Here is a 27,918-nt window from a genome sequence, read left to right as displayed (position 1 = left end):
CTCAGATCCCCAATCCTACATCCATAGTTCTTCTTTCTATTACACTGCAGTTTGTTGAATTAAGAGCTCTTTGAAAAAAATTACACCACTAGAAATAATTTATTTTTTGAAACCCAGAATAATTGTTTTGTGTTTTTTATTCATTGCTTAAGAGAAGCAGTGTGGTATAGAGACTAGAGAGCTGGCATCAGAAACAAAAATCTCTACAGGCAGCAAGAATATTGATATAGAACTGTCTTTGAATCAGGAAGTCCCATTTCAGGTGTTGCCTCTGACACATTCCAGCTGTGTGACCCTGGGCAAAGGCACTTAATTTCTTATACTATACTTTTTAAAATGGTTACCCATTTGCATTATAGGGGAGTTTCCTCATTGGGGAGTTTATATATGTCAATGAAATCCCAGATTTGGGTAAAATTAATTGCTTAGGATCTTAGTCCTCCAGTGAAAAATCTGGTATGGATTTAAACATATCAGATTCATGCCCTCACTTATAAGATAGATACATAAGAGCAATATTTCCTTCTATAAGATTAACGATATAAATTAAAGATAAATACCACAGGCAAAATAATGTATGCCCTTTTTGTTATCATTAATTCAAAAAACAAATTATCAGAAAATGAGAATAATACTTCATTTATTTGTCATTTTTTTATGTAAGTGACATTATTTTAGATAAGTGAAGCTTTCCCCTTCAGTTGCTTTTATTCAAACATTTTGGAAAGAGATATTTCTAAAATACATTATATACTGTCCTGCCTTTTAAAGCAGGATATTGACATAATTTACCTTGTTCATGATAATTTGGGGTGATCATTAAGACCATCTATAATCAAATATAGCACAATTGTGTCTCATTTTTTTTGGTGCTTTTTGCCTACATCACTTATATTATGCTGACTAATTGTAAATTCATGACTTTTACACATCCTCACTTGTTATTCTGTCAGGTTCTAATATCCCTTCATGCCTTTTCTTATTTGTTTGTTATTAGTCTCCTTTATGCTAAGAATCCAGGTCATTCTATTTGTTAAAAAATCACATGGTAAATAATTGTGTATAGTTTCTAAGGGAGAATTATGGTACCTCCTCAGGAGAAAATATTAATTAAGTCATTCTACATTTAAAAAATACCCATATAAGATCGAAAAATCACAGTGTCTTTGTTCAAGGAACTCAGTCCAGTAAGCACATGATTACTTATTCCTTTGCAAATAGGTAGACTGGCTTCATTGTGGGCAGATTCACACCTGAATTATATCCTATAATAGCTTACATTTATATGGTGCTTTAGGATCTTGAAGTGTTACAGGTATTATTTCATTTGATCCTCAGTAACTATGTGAGACATGTAGTTCAAATATCATTATTCTCTCTACTTCATAGGAGAGATGATAAAAATTCAAGGAAGAGAAGTGATAACCTAAGGTCACATCACCACTGTATGGGGAGCCAGGACATGGTACTCAGGTCTTCTGATTGGAAGCTTTGCATACTTTACACTTTTATATTATCCTGCCTCCTTACCCAGGCCCATACACAAGACTTTTTCTGTAAAATGCATGCATTTCCCTGGCACAAAGAAAGCTCTTGCCCTGTTTCTTTATTTTTGATTAGTTATTTGTTTCCTAAACTGCCTTCTTTTTTCTCTCTAGCGAAAATGGGCTGGACTTTCTATTGGGCAAGAGATAGAAGGTAAGTATATCACTTAGCTTTTAAAATTATTTTCTCCATGATTTCCCAAAATTATTGAACTGAATGAATCTGTATTGTTCTTTACTTGAGTATATATCACTCAATAAGAGCAGACATTCATGGGGTTAAGAAAATTGCATTAAAAGCCCACAGATAAAGGAAATGTATGTCATTTCCACCTCCTAGGAGTTTATAGTTGAGTGAGGATTGAGGCAATCACATATTACATAATTCATAGAATATATCTACAAAAAATATGCAAATTAAAAATTTTCAAAGTGCAAATTACAAACAAATACAATTATTTGGAATTACATGTATAAGTGCTGAGGTAGAATTGGAGTGAATGTTACCTTATTGGAGACAGATAAATTTAATTGGGGAAGACTTTTTTTGTGTATATGTATGGAAATAAGCAGATTTTATAGTTTTTCTTTTTTCATTTTGATCCTAAATAACAACAAACTTGAATATTACAATGTAAGAAGATCTGAAAAGAGGATTTTCTATGAAATTGAAAATTTAGGTTATTTGCCGTTTTAAAAGTGTATATTTAACTAGAATAACAAAACTCCTTGCTTTACTGTGTTTATTTCCTTTTCTCTCATTTTTAGATGTTTTAGTACATTATACATTTATATATATTTACAAAATTTATCACTGTCACTACCCACCAACTCTCCCACCCTTCCATCAAAACAGAAATTCTCTTTTGTAATAAGTATAATCAAGCAAAACAGATCAACAAATTGCCCATGTCTGAAAATGGTCGTTGTATTTTGTACTCCATGTCAATTGCCTCTCTGCCAAGAGGTTGGAAACTTGTTTCATCACTGTTCTTCATAACTCATGATTAGTCTTGGAATTGATCAACCTTGTAAGTTTTCCATAGTTATTTCCTTTTATATTATTGGTCAGAAATTGTTTTCCTAATCTGTTCACTTTATATTAGTAGATATAAATCTTCCTGAGTTTGAGTGCATCATATTCTCTGTCATAAGGGATAGTAAGAAGTGTTTTTTTGAACAGGATTTTGAGGGTAAGTAAGAATATGACTTGGTGGAAAGGATAGTAGAAGGGACAGTCAAGAAAATGGAAACAATCTAAGGAAAAGCATAGGAGTAGGTACAAATATAATTGAAGAGCAGATTTGCCTGTATAAACTAGAAAGTCTGAAATGCGCTTTAACAGGAGAAAAGAGTGTGTTTTGAAATGTGTATATGACCTTGAAATTCACACTAAGGAGTCATTTAATTCCTCTGGGCCTGTTTCATTATTTGTCAAGTGAAGGGATTGTACTCTATATTATTTTGAATCCCTTCTAGCTCTAAAATCCTTTAATTCTATAAACTTGGAAAAGTCAAAATTCAAGAGTTAATTGGAGGCAGCTAGGTACCAGGCCTGGTGTCAAGGGGCCTGGATTGAAATCTGATCTTAGACACTTCCAAGTTGGGTGACCTTGGGCAAATCACTTAATTCTGTTTACCTAGCCCTTGCCCTTCTTTCTTAGAGTTGTTACTAAGACTAAGACAGAAAGTAAGAGTTTATGAAAATTTTAAAAAGAGTCAATTGGTAAAAGGCATTATATTTATCTGAGATTCACCACAATGATTTTTCCCCCTCCCTTAAACCTTTGTTTTATGTCTTAGTATAGATTCTAAGATAGAAGAATGTCAAGGGCTAGGCAATCAAAGTTAAGTGACTTGCCCAGTGTCATACAGCTAGGAAAAATTTGATGCCAGATTGAACCCAGGTCCTCCCAACTCTATCCACTGAGCCACCTAGCTGCCTCCACAATGATTTTTTAAAAATCCTTACTTTCTGTCTTACAATCAATACTGTGTATTGGTTCCAAGGCAGAATATTAGTAAAGGCTAAGCAAAGGGGGTTAAGTGCTTAGGGTCACACAGCTATGAAGTATCTGAGGCCAGATTTGAGCCTAAGAACTCTCATCTCCAGGCCTGGATCTCAATCCACTGAACCATCCAGCTACCCCCCAAATTATTCTTAAATAAAATAAATAAAAAAATAAAATAAAATCTAAGTTCCATTTAAAGGGGAGATTGAGAAGCCCGATTTGAGTTGAATAGGATTTGAGATGAGTGTTGTGACTAGAAATAGATAAATCTGGATTTGAGGAATGCTGCAGAGGAAAAATTAGAAGTCTTTGGTAATGTTACTTTCCTAGGTAGAGTGAAACTTTTTTTTTCCTGAGTTGGTTGAGAAGGATGAATAGATGGATTTGGAAAAGGCTGAGAAAGAAGGACAGGCAAAAGAGAATGGCAGCGCAGTTTTCTCAGTGAAATAGATCCTGAGAGCATTAGGAGTATGAAAAACATTAAGGGAGGAGAATTTGGAACTTGAAAGAAAACTGATGATTTTAAATAATTAAGGAGTATAAGCTCTTTTAAGGGAAGAATAACATTGTGTAGAGAGAGACCTGTAACATGTATTAGTTAAGTATGAACTTGTTTTGTGCTAGGTGAACTATACTATATTTTTAGCTACAACACTCTTTCTAAGAGGGGAAGAAAGAGATTATATATATATATTTATATATTTACATTTGCTTTGTACTTTTTAAATTTGCTTTTCAAAATGTTCATTTCTCTAGTAAGTGATAGGGTCCCTTTTCGGACCTCTGCTCTTTCAAACAGATGTTGATTTGTTGTTGTTCAGTCATTTTTCAGTCATGTTCTACTCTTTAAGACTCTATTTGGGATTTTCTTGGAAAAGATACTGGAGTAGTTTGCCATTTCTTTCTCCAGCTCATTTTACAGAAGAGAAACGAAGGCAAACAAGGTCTTAAGTAACTTGCCCAAAGTCAGATGGCTAGTAAGTGTCTGAGATGTGATTTGTAGTAAGGTCTTCCTCCAGGCCCGGTGCTCTATCTACTGTACCATTTAGCTACCTTTTTCTATTGATGCAGGCCTTTAATGAGATGGACTGTTCAGAAAAAAATCATCATCATCAGCCTTCTGGTAATTCACCAGTCCTGACTTAGCCAGACTTGGCCTTGGATGATAAACATTCAGTCAGGGAGGACCTTCTAGTTTTTGCTAGTGTCTCTTTTATAATGGGGTGTTATAGTAGGACTTTAGTGGAGGATGAATGGTTTAACAGAGCAACTTCTAAATCTTTTCTAGAGACAACCTAATAAAAAGCTAGTAGATAGCATTAGCATTATATACACATAGGACAGGGATCTTGGCCTGAGAAGAAACTTTTATTTATTTAAGAATATGTTTTATTGATGTCTTTGGTCTTTACTGTACAGTCACCTTAACTATTTCCTTCCAGTTTGAACCTTCTTTTATGATAGGAAAAAAAGCAATTAAGAAAAAAAATATGACAGTAACTATTCTAACATTGTTAACAGGATAGTAAGCTTATATTCCCTGACTATAAAGGTAGTAGTGGGGAAGTATGTTTCATTATCTATTCTTTGATAGCTCCACTTTTTTTCAGTTATTTAGAATTCAGTCTCCATTTAATGATACATTGTTGTAGTTATCCTAGGTTTTCTTGGTTCAGCTTTTCTTTCACCTGCATCAGTTATGCAAAACTTTGAACTATGAATTCCTAAAGCTCCTCACTCCTTACTACACAATAATATTCAATTAAATTCATATACCAGTTTCTAGTTCATTGCTATCACAAAAAATGCTATGAAGGTTTTAGTATGTATTGGACCTTTATTCTTGCATTTTGACTTACTATGGCCGATGGCAGCATCTTTGTACCAGAGTCAAAGAGTTTAGAGTTTGTTCACTGTTCTTACATAATTCCCAACTGAAAACCAGAATGCGTGAACTACTTTACAACTCCACCAACAGTGTTTTCCTATTTTCCTGTATCTCCTTCAACATGAACTGCCCATTTTTGTCTTAATTGCTAATGTGCATTGTGTGATATGAAACCCCAAGCCCATTTTAATTTATAGTTCTCTTACTATTAGTGATTTGAAACATGTTTTCATGTCATTTATAGGTTTTTTTAAACTATTTCCTTTAAAAGAATAAAATTCCAAATTGACTTCTGATTTGGAGAAGACTAAATCACAGATTTAGACAACTAGATAATAACATATTGTAAAGAAAAACAACTTTAAAGACTTAACTTTGGTCAATCTATGAATCATGAATCCAGTTTAGAGGACTTGAAATGAGTGGTATTATTAGACTGGATTTTAGTATTGTGTTCTATGCATTTTTCTCATTGAAAGGAACCATTGCTACAACTGTTGCTGTGTTTGTATTCGTATTGCCTTCCAGAATTTTAGACTTCTGGAATTGTTATAAATGGCCTTCTTGGTTGTCCACATAGATATTTTGAATGTAATTCAAATTGTCTTTAAAATTATATTCAAGTGATACTATCTCAAAATAACTATTAGAATTTTTTAGTGCATTAAAGTTATTGGCTTTTTTTTTAACATTCATTTTTTCACCTTGCTGTTTTCATGTAAGTAAGCTTATGTGAAAATATTTTTCTTCTTTTCATTTTTTTATGTTGCTCTCATTTTTCATTGTTAACGAATTTTGGATATAAAGAGGATCAGTGATAAAAAGAATGCATGTGATTCATTTGGCAAACAAATTCTATTCACTTTAACTAAGCCTTTTTCATGCCCTCTTGGTGGAACACTGTTAGAACAATAGTTAGAGATATACAATTTAAATAAGACATGATTTCTTTCCTTTTGGAATGCCTGTTATGTATAATGCTTTGTGCTAGGCACTGGGGGAACCTACAAAAATGAATTATGGTCTTTGTCTTTAAGGATCTTACATTCTACTAAAGAGACTTCTAATTTGAGACATGGACATATAATAGTAATGCACATTTATAGAAAGTGTTTCAAGATTACAAAACACTTTATATAACTCCTCATTATAGTTCTGAAAATCAGGTAGTGTTTCATACTCATTTTACAGGCAAGGAAAGTCTGGAGTTCCTAGAGGTTAAGTGACAAGGCCACATAATTAGCAAAGTGATAGAGCTGGAATTCAAGCTTAGTTCTTCCAATTCCAGATAGTCTAGACACTTTGGATATTAAAATATAAATAAACAAATTGCTGAATATATAGGGTGTCCAAAAGCCTTACTGTACTAAGACTTGGAATACCCCATATAATCTATAGGAAAATCAGTAGGACTTTTGGGGGAAACACTGACTCCATCCATCTTGTGATTCAATTCTGTGGCTGGAAAACTTGGACCACTTCTCTCCATTGTTTTGACACACTTATCTAGGAACCTAGATCCCTGTTGGCAAACCGATGGCATGTGTGCAGGAGTGGGGCTGCTCTGTTCCCCCTTTCTACCACACCTGAGGATGTTTTTCACATCACCCACCCTTCAGTCCAGCAGCCCAATGGGAGCACTTCTTACCTCCCCATACTGGGGCAAGAGGGCTGCTCACATGCAATGAAAGGGTTTCAGTTTGCATACTCCATCTCCAAAAGGTTTGCCATCACTGACCTATATTATATTGATCAGAAACCCAATTAGATTTGAAGATTGATGAGTTTTCTCACAATTATGCATTTCTAGCAACCCAGATGTCTTATCTGATAATTAGCCACATTCTAGTTAATGAATGATTGTTTTCATGTGGCTTTGATTGAATACAGACCCTTGTGGGAAGTGGGATATTTCCTTTTATGATTTCAGGGAATTGTACCTGTTTATTTTCCTCATCCCAACTCAGAAGTCTGTAATAATTAGTTTATCTAATTTCCTATCCTGGTTTATAGTTTTCTTTTAATCAATTGGTCTTAATTTGTTAATCTTTTTAATGAATAAACATTTACTTCCTATTCAGGGTACAATGCCAAAATTGAGGAGGACTGGTCTGATTTGTTATGCATTTGACACATATTACTTGATAAATTAATATGCTTAGAAGCCCAAACCTTTGTTTCCCCAGTCATTTCATATTTCACTGACATACTATTGTCATACTTCAAATTCTTTAAGGTCTTGATTTTTGAATTTTTAGCTAGGCTTATACATTTATGCTATCTTGTATTTTCATTTGATGCTGATTTCTGTTGTTGTCTCACTGTTATCTTATTTTCATCTTTGCTTCGTCTTGGCTCCTTTATATCTTCTCTGTGTAGGTATAGAAAGGGTAGGGGCTAGGAGCATCAGTCCTGTGAAATCAGCTTTAACCTAGAGGTCATCAATCCTTTCTGGTCTCATCTGGTCCAAAACTTAATGTAAAAAAGATAGATTATATTAATAGGTGGTATTTATGAAAGGTGTTAAGGTCTATAAACATTACACTTGGTCTGTGATCCTATAAGGTAAGTGTTTCTGGTGTTCAATTCAGTAAGTATTTAAAAAGCATTATGTTCCAGGCATTGCCTGGGATTTTGCTGTCCTCATTTGACAGATAGATGGAAAAACTAAAGTTTAGAGAAAGGTTAAGGGATTTGTCTGTGATTACAAAACAAGTTCTGTTCTTACATGAGGAAAAAGGAGCATGACGAAGTGATGCTTCACGTTCCTAACTTCTAAATTGATATTCCCCAATTTTAAATCACAACATTCTCATTGCCTCTCTTATAATGAGTTTGCTCTCTGTCTTTATAATGATGAATCATCTATTTCCAAAATAATTTTTCTTAAGCTAAGCTCTAATTATGTGATTTCCCTACTTGACCAACTCCAGTGACTTCTTATTCACTCTGGGATTAAATATAAACTCCTCAGTTTAGCTAAACAATCTGACCCCAATCTATATTTCCACCCTTATTACAGATTACTTTCTCTCTTATATCCTATATAATAATGAGAAATAGGATTCAGACTCCTGACCCTTTTGACTTGGTGACAAAATTTTTCCAAGCATCTGTTGATAGGTATTGCCACCGGTTATGCTATCAATGATATAGAGATGTGTTAAAAATCAGTTTATTATGCTCAGAGCATAGACCCACTATATAAAAAAATCAGTGAGCTCTGAGAGTAGCAGTTTCAGCACCCTTATATAGGTTTTGGTTACCTAAGCAGAATGAATGCAATAAAATTTCAAAGAGAAAATAAAGTCAGTGATTTATAGACTATAAAGAACAAACAGATGGCTGAAGAGCCATCTGTTTACTATTTTCCTATATCAGGAAAATAGTAAACTAGTTGATGTTAGTTGATATCTTAAGCTGTAAATTTGGAAACAGAGCAGGAACTAATCTTTTAACATTGGGGTTATAGATGATGTCTCAGGTTGATTTTTCTATACTTGACCTTGTTACATGATCTTAAGTAAATGGTGCTCATAAGGATGGGCCAGAAATTCTCTTGTTACCATTCCAACTTTAATGCTTTCCATTATTTTCTCTTAGAAAGATGGGAAAATATCCTTAAAAGAAACTCGTATAAAATGACTGTCACATTTATGAAAAATAATAATACATTAAGTTTTTCCAGTTTAAAAAATCAAGATTAGTAAATGCTATTTTAAAAATGAACATTGCATTATATTAACAAGCAATATGTGATAATAAAATTAATTTTCTATCGAGAATCTTTTTTTGTTCTTGTTTAGTGTCATTCTGACAGTCATTTGCTATTTAGTTCCCATTAATTCTTTTTTATAAACTTTGTTTTATTCATGATCATTGCTTGATGTTGGTAGAGAACTGTAATTTTTAGATCAAAGAGGCTAGAACATTGTTCTTAATTATTAATGGTACTTCAAACCTTGATGTCTTAGTTTAAATTTGGGAAGTTAGTTAAAATTGATCTGTCTATTTTGAGGTCTTATTTCTGCCTGCTGAATTGTCTTTGCTATTTGCCTTTGTTATGTGTGATTTTAAATGTCCATTATATGTAAAAGCTGTTGGCTTGGAGCCAGGCCTAGGGATGGATTCAGATCTCAACTCAAACACCTCCTTGCTGTGTCACCCTGGGCAAGTAATTTTATTTCCATGGCCTACTCCTTACCTCTCTTTTCTCTTAGAAAACAATATTTAATATTGATTCCAAGATGGAAGGTAAGGGTTTAAAAAAAAAACAACTTTGGCATGAATTAGCAGACAATTTTGTTTTAATATTTAGGATACAATTATCTGAATAATTTTAAACATGTGACTGAATGACCAATATGATTTTTTTTTTAGTAAAAATAGAATTAGTTAACTAGGGGCTCAGCAGATATGCAAAATCCTTCTTTTCCTTCAAAGGTCAACTTAAACGCAACCTCTTGTATATGGCCTTTCCTGATGTCACTGTGTCCCATCAGCTAGTTGAAAGTGTTCTCTAACTCCTCAAATTCTTCTAAGTTACATTATCTGAATCCTTTTCTTGAATGTTAAACCTCTTGTACACATCATATTTTCTCTCTCCTTATTCCCCCCTTCCCCAGTAAAATGTAAGCTACCTGAGGGCAGAGGTTGTCATGCTTTATCTTTGAATCCCTAATGTAATGGTTTTTTATGTAAGTAGTGAAAGAGGAACCCTAAGTGTCCCTCAGTGAAGTAAGCCCAATGTCCTTACCTACTGGGACCAGTGCACAATCAGGCCTCAAAACAGTATTGGTAAAAAGGTAAAAGGATTTATTGATAATAACATAAGTATTAGGAAGAGAGGATTAAGGAATAAGGTTTCCCTAATTCTAAGAAGTCTCACTCCTCTCTCCCTCTACATTTCCCACATGGGAAATTCTTGGGTTTTCTTGAAGCTCTTTAAACCCTTTCCTGCCTCTGGCTAAGATCCCCAAGCCCTAACTGTCTATACCTGACTCTAATTAATCCTCCTTATTGGTTCACAAAATGAAATAGTTCTTTAAGATGATCAAAGGATGAACTCTTGATGACTGAGTTCAACCCAGCTGGGCCAGGCCCTGAGGTTGGCCTCAGCTTCACACCAATACTGACTCTTGATTAGTTGAGGCTTGATATTAGATCTTCTTCCATGAATATCTTCTAGTGAGGAAAGGTACTTCCCAGGAGGTCTGAAAGTTTCCCTTCAATCTCATTGTAGATTTGATTACAGCAGGAACAGCAGAGATCAGCTATCTTCTCTCCGATTGACTTTAGAACCAGAAAGCCAAAAGCCCCTTTAGTTGGTTGGTGGTATTCCTTCAAATTCTCTTTCTGGATTCCAGAATCCCCTGGTCATCAGGTTCCTAGCATGAGACCAGACAAACTTCTTTTTTTTTTTCTAAAAAGCTTCCCTTTATATATTTATTTATTTTTATTTATATATATATATATATATATATATATATATATATATATAAATTCATATATATATGAATCTCTGTGTGTATATATATATATATGAATCTCTGTGTGTATATATATATTTTTTTTTAAAATGAATTTATTTAGTCAATTTGGAACATTATTCCTTGGTTACAAGAATCATATTATTTCCCTCCCTCCCCTTCCCCCACCCTGCCCTTAGCTGACAGGCAATTTCACTGGGTATTACATGTGTCCTTGATCAAAACCTAGTTCCATGTTGTTGGTGTTTGCATTAGGATGTTCATTTAGAGTCTCCATCCCCAACCATATCCCCTTGAACCATGTAATCAAACAGTTTTTTTCTTCTGTGTTTCTACTCCCACAGTTTTTCCTCTGAATGTGGATAGTGTTTTTTCTTGTAGATCTCTCCAAGTTGTTTAGAATCACTGCATTGCCACTAATGGAGAAATCCATTACATTTGATTGTACCACAGTGTATCAGTCTCTCTGTATAATGTTCTCCTGGTTCTGCTCCTTTTGCTCTGCATCAATTCCTGGAGGTCATTCTAAATTCCAAGGAATTCCTCTACTTTATTATTCCTTTGAGTACAATAGTATTCCATCAGCAACATATACCACAATTTGTTCAGTCATTCCCCAATTGAAGGGCATACCCTCATTTTCCTTTTTTTTTTTGACATTATAAAGAGCGCAACTATGAATATTCTTGTACAAGTCTTTTTCCTTATGATCTCTTTGGGGTATAAACCCAGCAGTGCTATGGCTGGATCAAAGGGTAGACAGTCTTTTAGTGCCCTTTGGGCATAGTTCCAAACAGCCCTCCAGGATCAATTCATAACTCCACTAGCAATGCATTAATGTCCTGACTTTGCCACATCCCCATCAGCAATCAATACTTTCCATTGCTGTCATGTTAGCCAATTTTCTAGGTGTGAGGTGGTACTTCAGAGTTGTTTTGATTTGCATCTCTCTGATTATAAGAGATTTAGACACTTTTTTCATGTACTTATTAATCGTTTTGATTTCTTTTACTGAAAATTGCCTATTCATGTCCCTTGCCCATTTATCAGTTGGAGAATGGCTTGATTTTTTGTACAATTGGTTTAGCTCTTTATAAATTTGAGTAATTAGACATTTCTCAAATGTTTTTGTTATGAAGATTGTTTCCCAATTTGTTGCTTCCCTTCTAATTTTGGTTGCATTGGTTTTGTTTGCACAAAAACTTTTTAATTTGATGTAATCAAAATTATTTATTTTACATTTTGTGATTTTTTTCCAAGTCTTGCTTGGTTTTGAAGTCTTTCCTTTCCCCAAGATCTGACATGTATACTATTCTGTGTTCACTTAATTTGCTTATAGTTTCCTTCTTTATATTCAAGTCATTCACCCATTCTGAGTTCATCTTGGTGTAGGGTGTAAGATGTTGATCCACACCTAATCTCTCCCATACTGTCTTCCAATTTCTCTAGCAGTTTTTATCAAATAGTGGATTTTGGTCCCAAAACTGGGATCTTTGGGCTTATCATAGACTGTCCTGCTGAGGTCACTTACACCAAGTCTATTCCATTGATCCTCCTTTCTGTCTCTTAGCCAGTACCAAATTGTTTTGATGACCATTGCTTTATAGTATAGTTTGAGATCTGAGACTGCAAGGCCTCCTTTCTTTGCATTTTTTTTTTCATGATTTCCCTGGATATCCTTGATCTTTTGTTTTTCCAAATGAACTTTGTTATGTTTTTTTCTAATTCAGCAAAAGTTTTTTGGTAGTTCAGTGGGTATGGCACTAAATAAGTAAATTAATTTGGGTAGGATTTTCATTTTTATTATGTTAGCTCATCCTACCCATGAGAAATTGATGTTTTTCCAATTGTTTAGATCTAGTTTTAATTGTGTGGAGAGTGTTTTTTAGTTGTGTTCATATAGTTCCTGTGTTTGTCTCGGCAGATAGATTCCTAAGTATTTTATATTGTCTAGGGTGATTTTAAATGGAATTTATGTTTCTAATTCTTGCTGCTGAGATGTGTTGGAAATATGTAGAAATGCTGATGACTTATGTGGGTTTATTTTGTATCCTGCAACTTTGCTAAATTTGTTGATTATTTCGATTAGCTTTTTGGTTGATTCTCTAGGATTCTTTAAGTAGACCATCATATCATCTGCATAGAGTGATAGCTTGGTCTCCTCATTGCCAAATTTAATACCTTCAATTTCTTTTTCTTCTCTAATTGCTACAGCTAGTGTTTCTACTACAATGTTAAATAATAGAGGTGATAATGGGCATCCTTGTTTCACTCCTTATCTTATTGGGAAGGCTTCTAGTTTATCATTGCAGATGATGTTTGCTGATGGTTTTAGATATATACTGTTTATTATTTTTAGGAAAGGCCCTTCTATTCCTATGCTTTCTGGTGTTTTCAATAGGAATGAGTGTTGTATTTTGTCAAAGGCTTTTTCTGCATGTATTGAGATAATCATGTGATTTTTGTCGGTTTGCTTGTTAGTATGGTCAGTTATGTGGATAGTTTTCTTAATATTGAACTATCCTTGCATTCCTGGTATGAATCCTACCTGGTCATAGTGAATAACCCTTGTGATGACTTGCTGGAGTCTTTTTGCTAGTATCTTATTTAAGATTTTTGCATCTATATTCATTAAGGAGATTGGTCAATAGTTTTCTTTCTCTGTTTTTTACCTGCCTGGCTTTGGAGTCTGTAGCATATTTGTGTCATAAGAGGAACTTGGTAGAACTCCTTCTTTGCTTATTCTGTCAAATAGTTTGTATAATATTGGGATTAATTGTTCTTTGAATGTTTCATAGAATTCATTTGTGAATCCATCTGGACCTGGACCATTTTTTCTTAGGGAGTTCTTTGATGGCTTGTTCAATTTCATTTTCTGATATAGGGTTGTTTAGGTAGTCTATTTCTTCCTCAGTTAGTCTAGGCAATTTATATATTTGTAAACATTCACCCATATCACCTAGATTGCCTTATTTATTGTCATGTAATTGGGCATAATAGTTTTTAATGATTGCCTTAATTTCCTCTTCATTAGAGGTGAGGTCTCTCTTTTCATCTTGGATACTGTCAATTTGATTTTCTTCTTTCCTTTTTTTAAATTAGATTGACCAGTACTTTGTCTATTGTATTTGTTTTTTCAAAGTACCAACTTCTAGTCTTATTTGTTAAATCAATAGTTCTTTGACTTTCAAGTTTATTAATTTCTCCTTTGATTTTTAGGATCTCTAATTTAGTCTTCCTCTGAGGGTTTTTAATTTGTTCACTTTCTTGTTCTTTAATTTGCATGCCTAATTCATTGACCTCTGCCCTCTCTAATTTGTTAATATATGAACTCAAGAATATAAATTTTCTCCTGAGTACTGCTTTGGCTGCATCCCATAGATTTTGAAAGGATGTCTCATCATTGTCATTTTCTTTAATGAAATTATTAATTGTTTCTATGTTTTTTTCTTTAAGTAACCGATTCTGGAGAATCATGTTGTTTAATTTCCAATTAACTATTGATTTGCCTCTTCATGTACCCTTACTAATTATTATTTTCATTGCGTTGGGATCTGAGAAGTTTGCATTTATTACTTCTGCTCTTTTGCTCTTTTTGTCTCTCAACTCGGCAAGTAACTATCTCAAATAACCAACAGATCTTCTTGGTCTCCAAGAAATGATCCAGCAACCTACTCCGAAGGAAGTCAGAAAGATCAGACCCAGAACTCAAAGAATTCTCTTTCTTACGATAGGCCTCTTAAAGTGACAGTGCGATAGCTGTCTGCTCTGGCTTCTTAAAGTAACAGAATGAACTTAATATAAATTCTTCTAACCTATAAATTCTGCTACTAAGGAGACAGAATGAACATTAAATAAGTTCCTTATAACAACATGGAATTCCTCGAGTTCATTATTCCTTTCAGAACAATAGGATTCCATCACCATGAGATACCACAATTTGTTCAGCCATTCCGCAATTGATGAACACTCCCTCATTTTCCAGATTTTTGCCACTACAAAGAGTGTGGCTATGAATAGTTTTGTACGTGTATTTTTCCCTGTTATCTCTTTGGGGTACAAACCCAGCAGTGGTATGACTGGATCAAAGTGTAGGTAGTCATTTAAATCCCTTTGGGCATAGTTCCAAGTTGCCTTCCAGAATGGTTGGACCAATTCACAACTCCACCAGCAATGCATGTCCCAATTTAGCTCCTTATAAATTTGAGAAATTAGTCCTTTGTCAGACATTTTTACCCGATTTGTTGCTTCTGTTCTAATTTTGGTTGCATTGGTTTTGTTTGTACAACCCCTTTTTAATTTAATGTAATCAAAAGTATACATTTTGTAATATTCTCTTTCTCTTGCTTGGTCTTAAATTCTTTCCTTTTCCATAAATCTGGAATATATACTATTCGATGTTCACCTAATTTACTTATATTTTCCTTTTTTATATTTAAGTCATTTACCCATTCTGAATTTATCTTGTTATAGGGTGTGAGATGTTGACCTAAACCTAATCTCTCCCATACTATTTTCCAATTCTCCCAGCAATTTTTATCAAATAGTGGGTTCTTGTACCAAAAGCTGGGATCTTTGGTTTTATTGTATACTCTCTTGCTGAGGTCATTTACCCATCATCTTCCACTGATCCTCCCTTCTGTTTCTTAGCAAGTTCCATAAGGTTTTGATGATCATGGCTTTTTAGTAGTTTAAGATCTCATACTGCTAGGCCCCCATTCTTCACATTTTTTTCATTTGTTCTTTTGATATTCTTGATCTTTTGTTGTTCTAGATGAACTTTATTTAAATTTTTCTTATTCAATAAAAAAGTTTCTTGGTAGTTTGATAGGTATGGTGCTGAATAAATAAATTAATTAGGGTAGTATTGTCATTTTTATAATATTAACTCATCCTACCCATGAGCAATTAATGTTTTTTCCAATTATTCAGATCTAGTTTTGTGTGTAAAGTTTTTTGTAGTTGTGTTCATATGATTCCTGTGTTGGTCTTGACAAATAGATCCCTAAATATTTTATATTGTCTATGATGATTTTAAATGGAATTTATCTTTCTAACTCTTACTGCTGAATTGTGTTGGAAATATGTAGAAATGCTGATGACTTATGTGGATTTATTTTGTATCCTGCAACTTTGCTAAAGGTGTTGATTATTTCCACTACTTTTTTAGTTGATTCTCTAGGATTCTTTAAATAGACCATTATATCATCTGCAAAGAGTGATAATTTAGTCTCCTCATTGCCCACTTTAATCCCTTCAACTTCTTTTTCTTCTCTAATTGCTACTATTAGCATTTCTAGTACAATGTTAAATAAGAGGTGATAATGGGCATCCTTACTTCACTCCTCATCTCATTGGGAAGGTTTCTAACTTATCCCCATTGTAGATAATGCTTGCTGATGGTTTTAAATATATACTGCTTATTACATTTAGGAAAAGGCCCATCTATTCCTATACTTTCTAGTGTTTTCCATTGGAATGGGTGTTGTATTTTGTCAGTCTTTTTTCTGCTTGTATTGAGATAATCATGTGATTTCTGTTTGTTTGGTTGTTGATATAGTCAATTATGTGGATAGTTTTCCTAATATTGAACCATCTGGTACAAATCCTATTTGATCATAGTGAATAATCCTTGTGATAACTTTCTGGAGTCTTTTTGATAGTATTTTATTTAAGATTTTTACATCCATGTTCATTAAGGAGATTGTCTGTAGTGTTCTTTCTCTGTTTTTGGTCTACTTGGCTTTGTGTTATATCATATTTGTGTCATAAAAGGAATTTGGTAAAACTCCTTTGCTTATTTTGTCAAATAGTTTGTATTGTATTGGGATTAGTTGTTTTTTAAATGTTTGATAGAATTCACTTGTGAATTCAAGAATTTTTTCTTAGGGAGTTCCTTGATGATTTCTTCAATATTTTTTTCTGAGATGGGATTGTTTAAGTATTCTCTTTCCTCTTTTGTTAATCTAGGCAATTTATATTTTTGTAAATATTTACACATTTCACCTAGATTGTCATATTTATTATCATATAATTGGGCAAAATAGTTCTTAATAATTACCTTAATTTCCTCTTCATTAGAGGTGAGTTTGCCCTTTTCATCTTTGATACTGTTAATTTTTTTTAACATTTTTTAAAAATTTGGTCAATTTCAAACATTATTCCTTGGTTACATGAATTATATTCTATACTTCCCTCCTCCCCCCCCCCCCATCCTTCCCATAGCCGATGTGCAATTCCACTGGGTATTACATGTGTCCTTGATCAGAACCTATTTCCATGCTGTTGATGTTTGCACTAGGATGTTCTTTCTCGTAGATCCCTCTGGATTGTTCCTGGTCACTGTATTGCCACTAATGGAGAAGTCCATTACATTTGATTGTACCACATTGTATCAGTCTCTGTGTACAATGTTCTCCTGGTTCTGCTCCTTTCGCTCTGCATCACTTTCTGGAGTTTGTTCCAGTTCCCATGGAATTCCTCAACTTTATTGTTCCTTTGAGCACAATAGTATTCCATCACCAACATATACCACAATTTGCTCAGTCATTCCCCAATTGGGGTACAAACACAACAGTGCTATGGCTGCATCAACGGGCAGACTGTCTTTTAGCACCCTTTGGTGCTAAAATGCCCACTTCTGTTTTAGCCATCTTATCTTTTAAACATCTCAATTCTTTCTTTATTTCCTCTATGACATCATTATTTTCTTCCTCCTTTTCTAAATCTCTTATAATCAGAGAGATGCAAATCAAAATAACTCTGAGGTATCACCTCACACCTAGCAGATTGGCTAACATGACAGCAACAGAAAGCAATGAATGCTGGAGGGAATGTGGCAAAGTCAGAACATTAATCCACTGCTGGTGGAGTTGTGAATTGATCCAACCATTCTGGAGGGCATTCTCTTCTTCTCCTTCTTATAAGAGTATTCTTCACCTTCCCTTCCCATGTGTATCTTTGTGTGATAAAGATTAATCTATTTATTTTATTACTTCAAGTATCTCTTGGTGCCATCTTTGATTCTCCTCTCCCTTTTTCTTTTTTTGCATATCATCTTATAGTATTTATTACCCCAATCTCTTCCTTTGAATATTTCTTCTAATTACTATAATAGTGAATATAATTTTTGAGAGTTACAAATAGCATTTCCCCTATATATATAATATATATATATATATTAAAATTTTGATTTAATTGTAGCCCTTAAAGTAGAAAGTTTGAATAAAAAAAATTTTCCCCTTTCCCTCTCTTTCTTATTTACCTTTTCAGGTTTCTCTTGATCTTTGTGTTTGGATATCAAACTTTCCACTTAGTTCTGGTGTTTTCTTTACAAATACTTGGAAATCTTCTATTTTGTTAAATGCCCATACTTTCCCCTGGAAGTATATTGTCAGTTTTGATGGATAGGTGATCCTTGGTTGAAGACCCAGTTCTCTTGCCTTTATGAGTATCATGTTCCAAGCCTTGAGGTCCACACTAAAGTCTGGAAACTTCCAGCTCTTGTGTGATCCTGATTGGTGCTCCTTGGCATTTGAATTGTCTCTTTTTGGCTCCTTATAGAATTTTCTCCTTAGGGTAAAAGCTCTTGAATTTGGCAATTACATTCCTGGGAGTTGTCTTTTGAGGATTTAGTGTAGAGAGTATTCTATGAACTCTTTCAATGTCTATTTTCCCCCCTTGTTCAAGAACATCAGGGCAGTGTTCTTGGATAATTTCTTGTAGTATGATGTCAAGATTTCTATTTATTTTTGACTTCTCAGGTAGACAAATGATTTTCAAATTGTTTCTCTGTGATCTGTTTTCCTGATCTGTCATCTTCTCAGTGAGATATTTTATATTTTCTTCCATTTTGTCAGTTTTTTTACTTTGCTTTATTAATTCTTGCTGTTTTCCAAGATCATTGTCTTCCAATTGCCTAATTCTGGATTTTAAAGACTGGTTTTCCATTTCAGTTTGGTCTATCCTGCTTTTTGTGGGTTCAAGCTCTTTCTTCAATTGGGAGTTCTTGTCCTTTAAACTGTTCTTTTTCTCTTTGAACTATTTCCCACTTTTCTTTCCAGAAGGGTTCCATCTTTTTGATAAGCTCCAATTTAAATTTTTCAAGAGCTTGTGGACAATTTCTATTTTTTTGGTAGGTTTTGGTGCATTTATTTGAATTTCCTCCTGTATTTCCTCTGTATCCTGGGTTTTTCCTCTGTAAAATTTTTCCAGGTTCAATCCCTTCTTATTTTTTTTCTTGGAGGGAGCTTGTTGTTCCTGGGCACAATTTGCCACCACTGTGGAGGTTTTTCTTTCCCTTTGTAGTCAGAAATCTGAGTGAGATGGGTAGGCTCTCTGTGTATGGAGTTAAAGAGCAAGGATTTTGCCTGAGGTAAGCTCTTGAATCTCCACCGCTTCTGCTGCTTGCTGCCCTTTTCTGTGTTATCTTCCTGTGAGCACCCATGGTCTGCACTCTTCAGCTTGCTGGGGTTTCAGGTATAGCTGCTCTCAGGGGTAGGTCTTTGGTGGTATTAGTAAGCTCCCAAGGACCTAGAGGTGCCCCTTACTCACTCTAGAGGTGCCCCTTGCTGACTCGCTGATTCTGGCGTGCGCTGGCTCTGACTCTGGCTCTGTTGGTGGGGTGGGGGATGGTAAATCAGCTTGCAGTTTGGTGGGAGTTTTTTTACTCCCTCATAGTGTGGAAATGCCCAAATCCCATGTACTGTCAATGATGCGCCCTACTGTAGAGTCCCTTTGTTCTTATGATTTTTTATTTTTTGGTATTTTGAGGTAGTCTATATCAGTGGGTACTGAGGAGAGGACGAGTCTTGCCTCTAGACTGCCGCCATGTTCACCTGGAAGTGCTCTAAACTCCTGATACTGTTAATTTGATTTTCTTCTTTCTTTTTTTATTAGATTAACCAGTACTTTATTTTATTTGCTTTTTCAAAGTACCAGCTTCTAGTCTTAGTTATTAGTTCAATAGTTTTTTTACTTTCAAGTTTATTAATTTCTCATTTGATTTTTAGTATTTCAAATTTAGTTTTTATTTGGGGATTTTTAATTTGTTCTCTTCATTGACCTCTTTCCTCTCTGATTTGTTGATACATGCATATGTATTTTCCCCCGAGTACTCCTTTGGCTTCATCCCATAGATTAAAAAAAAAAAACTTACCTTCCATGTTGGAATCAATACTGTATTGGTTCCAAGTCAGAAGAGTGGTAAGGGCTAGGCATTGGGGGTTAAGTGACTTGCCCATGGTCACAGAGCTGGGAAGTATCTGAGGCCAGATTTGAATCTAGGATCTCCCATCTCTAGGCCTGGCTTCCAATACACTAAGCTACCCAGCTGCCCCCTATAGATTTTGATATGTTGTTTCCTCATTGTCATTCTCTTCAGTGAAATCAGTAATTGTTTCTTTGATTTGTTCTTTGACTCACCAGTTTCAGAGAATTAATTAGTTTCCAGTTAATTTTAAATCTGCCTTTCAATAAACTCTTATTGATTATGATTTTTATTGTATTATGGTCTGAAAAATATTATTTCTATTTTCTTACATTTTTTGCATTATTTTTAATGCCCTTCTGCATGTTCTATCTTTGTATATATGCCATGTGCCACTAAAAAGAAGGTATATTCTTTTTTATTCCTGTTTATTTTCCCCCAGATATCTTATTAGCTTTAATTTTTCTAACATTTCATTTGCTTCCCTTCTTTCTTATTTATTTTTTGGTTTGATTTATCTAGTTCTGATAGGAGAAGATTGAGGTCCTCCACTAGTATGGTTTTACTATCTATTTCCTCCTTAAGCTCCTTTAGAAATCTGAATGCTATACCATTTGGTGTATATATGTTGGGAAATTGTTTTTAATACAGCTTTATGTGTACTATCATTATTTTTTCTCTACCCTCAAGGATGAGGAACATGATTTTTTTACTGGGGGGGGAAAGAGAGTAACTCTGCCATACCTCATATGATGTGATAAGAATATAGAACATGCTCAGTAGATATTTTTAAGTGATTGATGGAGTTTTAAATCCAGTTCAAAATCCTTAGTGAAGGAATTTCCTTTTAGAACAGTGACTTTTAAAGCATTTTTGGTCTGTGGACCAATTTTTTGGGTCAAAAGAAGTTGCCAAACATCTGTTTTTATCATTTCTTCTTGCCTCTGGGAAGAATAAAAAAAAAAGCCTGTCCTGTAGCAGTATTGTTTGACTCATGCTATTTTGTACTATAAGAATGAAGGTAGAGATTATTGTTTGTACTGAATTCTCTCTGCTAGAGACGGGTTAAGGAATGCAGGGAAACCTATGCATTGGATATGTGATCTCTAATATTTAAGAAAAGAATCCCCTTGTAGAGCTTAATATTTTTTCCATTCCCCTTTATTATCATTGATCATTCTGCAATGAAGGTGATTTAGATTTTCATTGTGATGTGCATATGTAACATTTTTGTTATTTGATTATAGTAAGATTTACTAAGCCTTAGTATCACTATAATAAAATGTGTTTCTTTTTTTTTTCTAGTTTCCTTATATTCATTTGACAAGACAAAGCAGTGTATTGGTACAATGACCATCGAGATTGATTTCCTGCAGAAAAAGAGCATTGATTCTAATCCTTATGACACTGACAAAATGGCAGCAGAATTTATCCAGCAGTTCAACAATCAAGCTTTCTCAGTGGGACAACAGGTGCTTGTTTTTTTCACTTTATCCCTTTCACATAATTGGTAGCCTAATTCTTGATTCTAATCTAATTATATTAGATAATTCATTTTCTTCCTGGCACTAATTGAACATAAGTCTTACTGGCACTAATTGAACATAAATCTTAGGAAGTAAGAATGGAAGAAAGATTAAAAGATAGGTTTATTGGGATGTTAGGAGCTGTTTTCTTCCCTTACTCTATAATGGACATTCTTTCACCTTTCCTCAAATGTAGAAACACTTTATTCTATTTTGCATAGCATATGCCCATTTTATTTACTTCTTTATCTTGATATATTTCCTATTTGGTACTATATCTAGGATAGTTATTCTAGTTTATCTAAGAGACTTCCTTTAGAATATTATTTACTGGTGTCTCTTTTTTGTGAACTTCAGTTGTTATAATTAACAAATTAAATTTTCTTACCTCTGGACATCATAGGAAGATAATATTGTCATGCTAATGGTAAAATTTGATGTTTATATGATGTTTTATATTATTGATTATCTGAATAAAGAAACAAATTTATACATGTATATATGTGTGTATACAGGCATTTCTGAATCCATATGTATATGAATATATGTATCATGATATATAACATGTTTATATTCACATCCATATGTGTGTATATACTGTTTTGGTATTTCTGATAAATACTTTAGAGTTGTTTTAGTTTGCCTTCCTTTAATCAATAGTGAGAGTATTTTTTATGTGATTATAGCTAGCTTTGTTGACTTCTTCTGAAAACTGCCTGTTTATATCTTTTGACTATTTGTAAATTGTGGAATAGCTCTTATTTTTTAAATTTGACTCAGTTTTATACTTGGCATATGTCTGAAAAATAATGTCATTATCAGATAAACTTACAGTAAAATTTTTACATTTTCATTTTCTGTGAAGTAGAAATTCTTTAGTAATACTAGTTTCCCTGATTATCCCTTTTAATTAGATCTATTATATAAGTTGTTTTGAAATACATGCATAGAATAGCTTAGAAAACAAAAGCCAGTGTAAAAATAACTGAATAAAACAATACAACTTTTATTCATCTTACTGATATTATCGTTTTCTTACTACATCAGCAATATCAGAAATCTTTTCTTTCAACTGGGTCAATTGTTCTGGATTTAAAGAAATATTTTTTAAAACCAGGTTTCATTGCACCTTCATCCATCCAGTATTCTCTAATATCAATTAAATCTTTTCCTTAAAATACTAAATGCCATCATAGTTCATTTTGCCTGTCTGGAGCATATGGTCATCTCTGCTCCTATTTCTGAACTTTCTCCTACCCTTTACTTCTCTGGTGGTTTTTCCAGAGCAGCACTTTTTTCTCTTTGCCTTTTTGTGAATTTTACTGTCAGTTACACCCAGATGAGTGGTTTGTGTATCACTCTTGCTATGCCACACATTTTGCTATTTGCTTGGGAGTTGATACCTGAATCATAATCTTGAACATAGATAATGATAATTGTTGGTTCATGTAAATCTGTGGAAAGGAGATCTATCCTAGGAAAATAGCACAGGAGTATATCTTCCCCTTTACCCTTAGTCCTATCATTTATCCTTCTTCTGGAGTTTTGAGGAGTCTGGGATTAAAGGTATAAATTATGTATGAGTTTTCTTCAGTGTTCAGCCACTACTCTCTTTGCTTGGAATATTTTTCCTGCTATTTGTAAGAGGCATAGAAAAGAGATAAAGCTAGTGGCCAATTTTCAAGTTGTCTCTATGACAAAATTTGCATTTTGTTGTAGAGGCTGCTATGGAGAAAGCTGTTGCTACACTTTTACTTTTCTCTGTTTCTTCTTTCCTTATAAAGCTTGTATTTAGCTTCAATGAGAAACTTTTTGGCTTATTAGTGAAGGATATTGAAGCAATGGATCCCAGCATCCTGAAAGGGGAACCTGCTACAGGGAAAAGACAGAAGGTATGGATCATATTCAATATTGTAAACTTTATGTAAAATATTTGTAATGCTAATGCTAAAAATTAATTTTTTCTTAGTTCTGTCTTACATGATTATTCTTTTCCAGGCACAGTAGGAGGAATAGTTGATCTTTGAAGCTATAAGTAAATCACTAGTTTTTAATCATTTACTTTGTGCATCTAAAAAAAAAATCTTAGTTTTTTCTGGTATTTTGTGTTAAGGACAGCTTTCTAGCAACCAGTTATTACACAATGTTAGTCTGTAATTATTTGTTCATTTTCCTGCAGATTGAAGTCGGTTTGGTTGTTGGAAATAGTCAAGTTGCATTTGAAAAAGCAGATAACTCTTCTCTCAATCTTATTGGTAAGAATTTAGATGCTTTGAAAGTGGTATTTTGAATCACCCTTTTTAAAGTATCACTGAGTATGAATCTAATGTAATAACTTATGGATAATAATGGATAAACAAGTTTACTCTTTTTGCAAGAAAACTATTCTGTGGAAATGATCCCATGTTATTTTGAAGGACCAGAACATGGAGGAATTACAAAATGTAAAAGGTAGATCTCAGGCTTTTTAAAGCATCATTGTAGAAGCATGCATATATTTCTTAAGATTCATGTAAACCATTTATATGTATTAATATATATTACAAATGTATACATATATATTAGCATCCCTAGTTTAAAATTCTTAGTTAAATGTATTTGTAATTAGAAAAGCATATGGCTAATAGCAGATGGATTTGTGAATTTCAGGTTTTAAAGAGGAATCTTGGGGAAATCTTTCAACCAGTAAATTCTGCCATAGCTAGAAATGGTAGTAACCCAGCAATATAGAAGTTACTATTCCTTGTAACTCACTTTACCATAATGAGAGACAATCTGATTTAAAAGTTATTAATCCTATCTTGCATTTTCAAGTTATACTTTTTTCCCCCTTAAGTAGTGTCAGAAAGCAGAGTGTTCTTATTCCTTCTCAACATACATCTACACTTCTCTCAAATTATATAAAAGTTTTATAGCCCTTATAGCTCTTTGGGGTTATTATATATTTGAAGTACAAAATTTACATGAAAAGTTATTTAAAAAACTTATAAGATGCTCAGTTTTAGATCAAGTTATTGCTACTTTTGTTTATTGTTTCTGTATCAACTTATTTTGATAAGGAACATTTGTTTTATCAGGAAATCATTCCATTAAATAGTTATTCCATTAGATGATTTATTCCATTCTTAAATAGAATTTTTAGTTAGTCACAGAGCCAAAAATACTCCTATTTAATGCACATTCAATTTTATAATGGGAAATGATTTACAGAAATTTGTTTTAAAATTTGCAATTCAATGTTTGCTGTGTTCATGAGATACAGTTTGATACAGTGGAAAGAATATGGGATTTAGAATCAGGAGGCCTGAGATCACATTCTGGCTGTAGTGCTTACTGACTCTGGAATCCTGGGCAAGTATTTCATCCTTGAACTAAAATGCTATCAATTCAGAAAAACTGACCTGAGTTCCTAAAGTAAAATGTGAAACTAGAAACCCAAACATGTATTGGGGGAAACCAATTATTTGAATGAAGGTCAGATATTTAAAACAAATGATTAATTTTCATGATGTTAAGGATTCTATGAACTCTCTTGAGCTGTTTCTGACACATCAGAAAAATATAACTAAGAATACCAACAATGATAATTCCAGATGCAATATCTAGTAATGAAGTAGATTATAAAATACCACTAATGTCTCAAATGAATTTGAAAAAAAGATACTTGAAGAAAATGGGCATACTTAGACTGTCATGTTGAAAAGCCCCTTTTGAGTTTTATGACATGAAACCAACTAATTGATGAATTATACCAAAACAGATCAATTCCAAAAATGTTCATATTTGTTTTAAATATCATAAATGTTCTCCACAATATTTGACAGAAAGAATAAAAACATCTCTGCATTTGCACACAGCAGTGTACGCAATAGCCATATTATTATCAGAAACACAACAGGAAAGTTGAAGTAATAGAAGAATTACTACCCCTATGTCTATGTCTCAAATACCATCACGGCAGAAGAAATTTGAGAGAATTTTTGAAGATCTTTGGAAAGATAGTGACAAATTACATCAGTATCTAGTTGCTACTGCAGTAGAAAACTTGGATGCCATATTAATCAACTAAAGGCAACAAAAAGAATCACTTAACCCCAGTTGCCTACCCCTTACTCCTCTTCTGCCGTAGTATTTAGTATAGATTCTAAGATAGAAGGTGAGAGTTAAAAACAGAGAGATTGGGGAAAAAATTTCCTGTAGAAAATAAGATTTTAGCTGTAATTTGAAGCCAAGGAAACCAGGAGGTGAAGATGAATTTTCCCTAAGCTTTATCCCTCATAACGAATTCTCTATGATGTTTCAAACCAGATGTCCTAGACACATCTGGAGTTCAGCATTCCCAAAATTAAACTTATCTTTTATCTAAAAACCACCCTTTTAGTCTTAACTTTTTGTTGAAGGTACATCATTCTTCCAGTCTCCCATATTTATAAATTGAGTGTTATTCTTGATTCCTTACACTCCATTACTCTACATATTAGATAATCAATTGCCAAGTCCTGCAATTCATATCACCTATCAAATCTTGCCCCTTGTCTTTTCTCACACAATCACCACTTTAGTTCAAACCCTCCCCACCTGTTACCTGGGTTATTACAAGTATCATCCATATTGATTCTCCTGACTCAAATTTCTACATATTCCAGTTCACTCTTCATGCTTCAGCCAGTGATAAGTACAGATTTGATCTACTATTGTATATTCCTTCCTTACCTCCACCATGAGAGTTTTTCTCTTCCTTCAGTGCTTAGTTCAAGCACCACTTTTTACATGAAACCTTTCCTGATCCCTCCCAACCATTAGTGCCTTTCTCCTTATATTCAACTTCTTTGGATTTTTCCCTTTAAATTTATGCTTCATACACGTATAGACATACCTGTTGTTACCAATATTAGAGTGTTAGAGTTCTTGAAGAAAAGGGATTGTTCTATTCTTTGTATCCTCAGTGGTAGTACAGTGCCTGTCACTTGATATAAGTGCTTAATATATCCTTTTTGACTGATTGTTGTGTAGTTGACTGTAAAATTAATCAGTTGATACATAATATCAGACTTAATTATACATGTGTGGAACTACAAAATAGACTATTGTCATGTTGGAAAGGATCCTAACAGAAACGGATATACTGTTAACAAAACACAGGAGGAAGAGGATGAAATACTTTTGGAACAAGTCAGCATTACTTCACTGAAGCAGGAGTAAAAGGTTGTTGATAGGTACACATATTAAGTTTGTTGAATATAATTAAATTTTGTTTGCCTCTGGAAGGAAGAAGTCTATGAAATGGCTAAGATCCACAGATGGGATCAGAGGTCTTCAGTGGATGATAGGAACTCAGTTGACAGTATGTGGATAAAAATGTAGAAAATGCAAGGATTTATGATGGCATTTCAGAACCAGATGTTTCCTGCCAGAAATTATGAAGGATTTTTCCTTAGGGAATAAATCATGCCAGGAAAATGCTAGAAACTGACCAACACATCAAGTAGTTTGAAAGCATCTAGCACCTCAGTACCTTGCATAGCAAGAACTAGTGGCTAGAACTAAACATCAGAATCCCCTTATCTTTTGTGGACTGACAGATGGCAAATCCTAATTCTATAGTTACTGACCTGAAACTATCACTATCTTGAAGAAAATCAGAAGCTACCTGGGAACCATACCATTATAACAGACCAACCTGTTGTCCACAATCATCTAGATATCTCATCAATCCATAAAAATTTCAGAACAGTGTTTCTTATAGATATATCAGATATAGCTAGGCCAAATACTCTTAATGTCTGTCTACATGGAATAACAAACTTCTAAAATATAAAAGCCTAGAAGAGGATATAAAAATCATGTTCAAAGACAATGAGGTAGAATTTAGTTGGCTATTGTAGTTATAGCGAGGATGCTTTCAGTGAGCTTCCAGAGTTTGAGCTTACATCCTAATTCTTTATTCAGCTGCAGAATGTAGTTATTTTATACACCTGTCCATAATAGCAGTTTAGCAACCTAGCCTAGGATTATTTCTACTTGACCACCATTGAAAAAGATAACAAGTTGTTAATAATACACACTATTAATAAAACTTTCTCCTGTGATTTAAATACATATGCTAAGAAATGAAAATTTGTGTTCTCACAATTGAAAATTATATGAAATCTAATTTAAAAAACTTACCTTCTGCCTTAGAATTGATAATAAATGTCAGTTCTAAGACAGAAGAGTGATAAGGGCTAGGCAATTGAGGTTAAGTGACTTAC

At 33.7% G+C, this 27,918-nt stretch overlaps 1 protein-coding gene across 2 annotated transcripts in view; it reads left to right on the top strand.

Moving 5' to 3' along the window:
- NSF (N-ethylmaleimide sensitive factor, vesicle fusing ATPase) overlaps positions 1 to 27,918 on the top strand; it is a 217,494-nt gene that overhangs the window by 31,376 nt on the left and 158,200 nt on the right. For both annotated transcript variants that reach the window (XM_007482500.2, XM_007482501.2), the window contains exons 4-7: positions 1,659 to 1,698; positions 21,447 to 21,613; positions 23,452 to 23,559; positions 23,847 to 23,922. In XM_007482500.2, coding sequence (XP_007482562.1) covers positions 1,659 to 1,698; positions 21,447 to 21,613; positions 23,452 to 23,559; positions 23,847 to 23,922 — 391 coding nt within the window. The remainder of the gene's footprint in view (positions 1 to 1,658; positions 1,699 to 21,446; positions 21,614 to 23,451; positions 23,560 to 23,846; positions 23,923 to 27,918) is intronic.

Source organism: Monodelphis domestica, chromosome 2 (assembly GCF_027887165.1).
Source record: "Monodelphis domestica isolate mMonDom1 chromosome 2, mMonDom1.pri, whole genome shotgun sequence".
Taxonomy (NCBI): Eukaryota; Metazoa; Chordata; class Mammalia; order Didelphimorphia; family Didelphidae; genus Monodelphis; species Monodelphis domestica.
The sequence above is the reverse complement of the archived record's forward strand: the minus strand, read 5'-3'. Positions and strand labels throughout refer to the sequence as shown.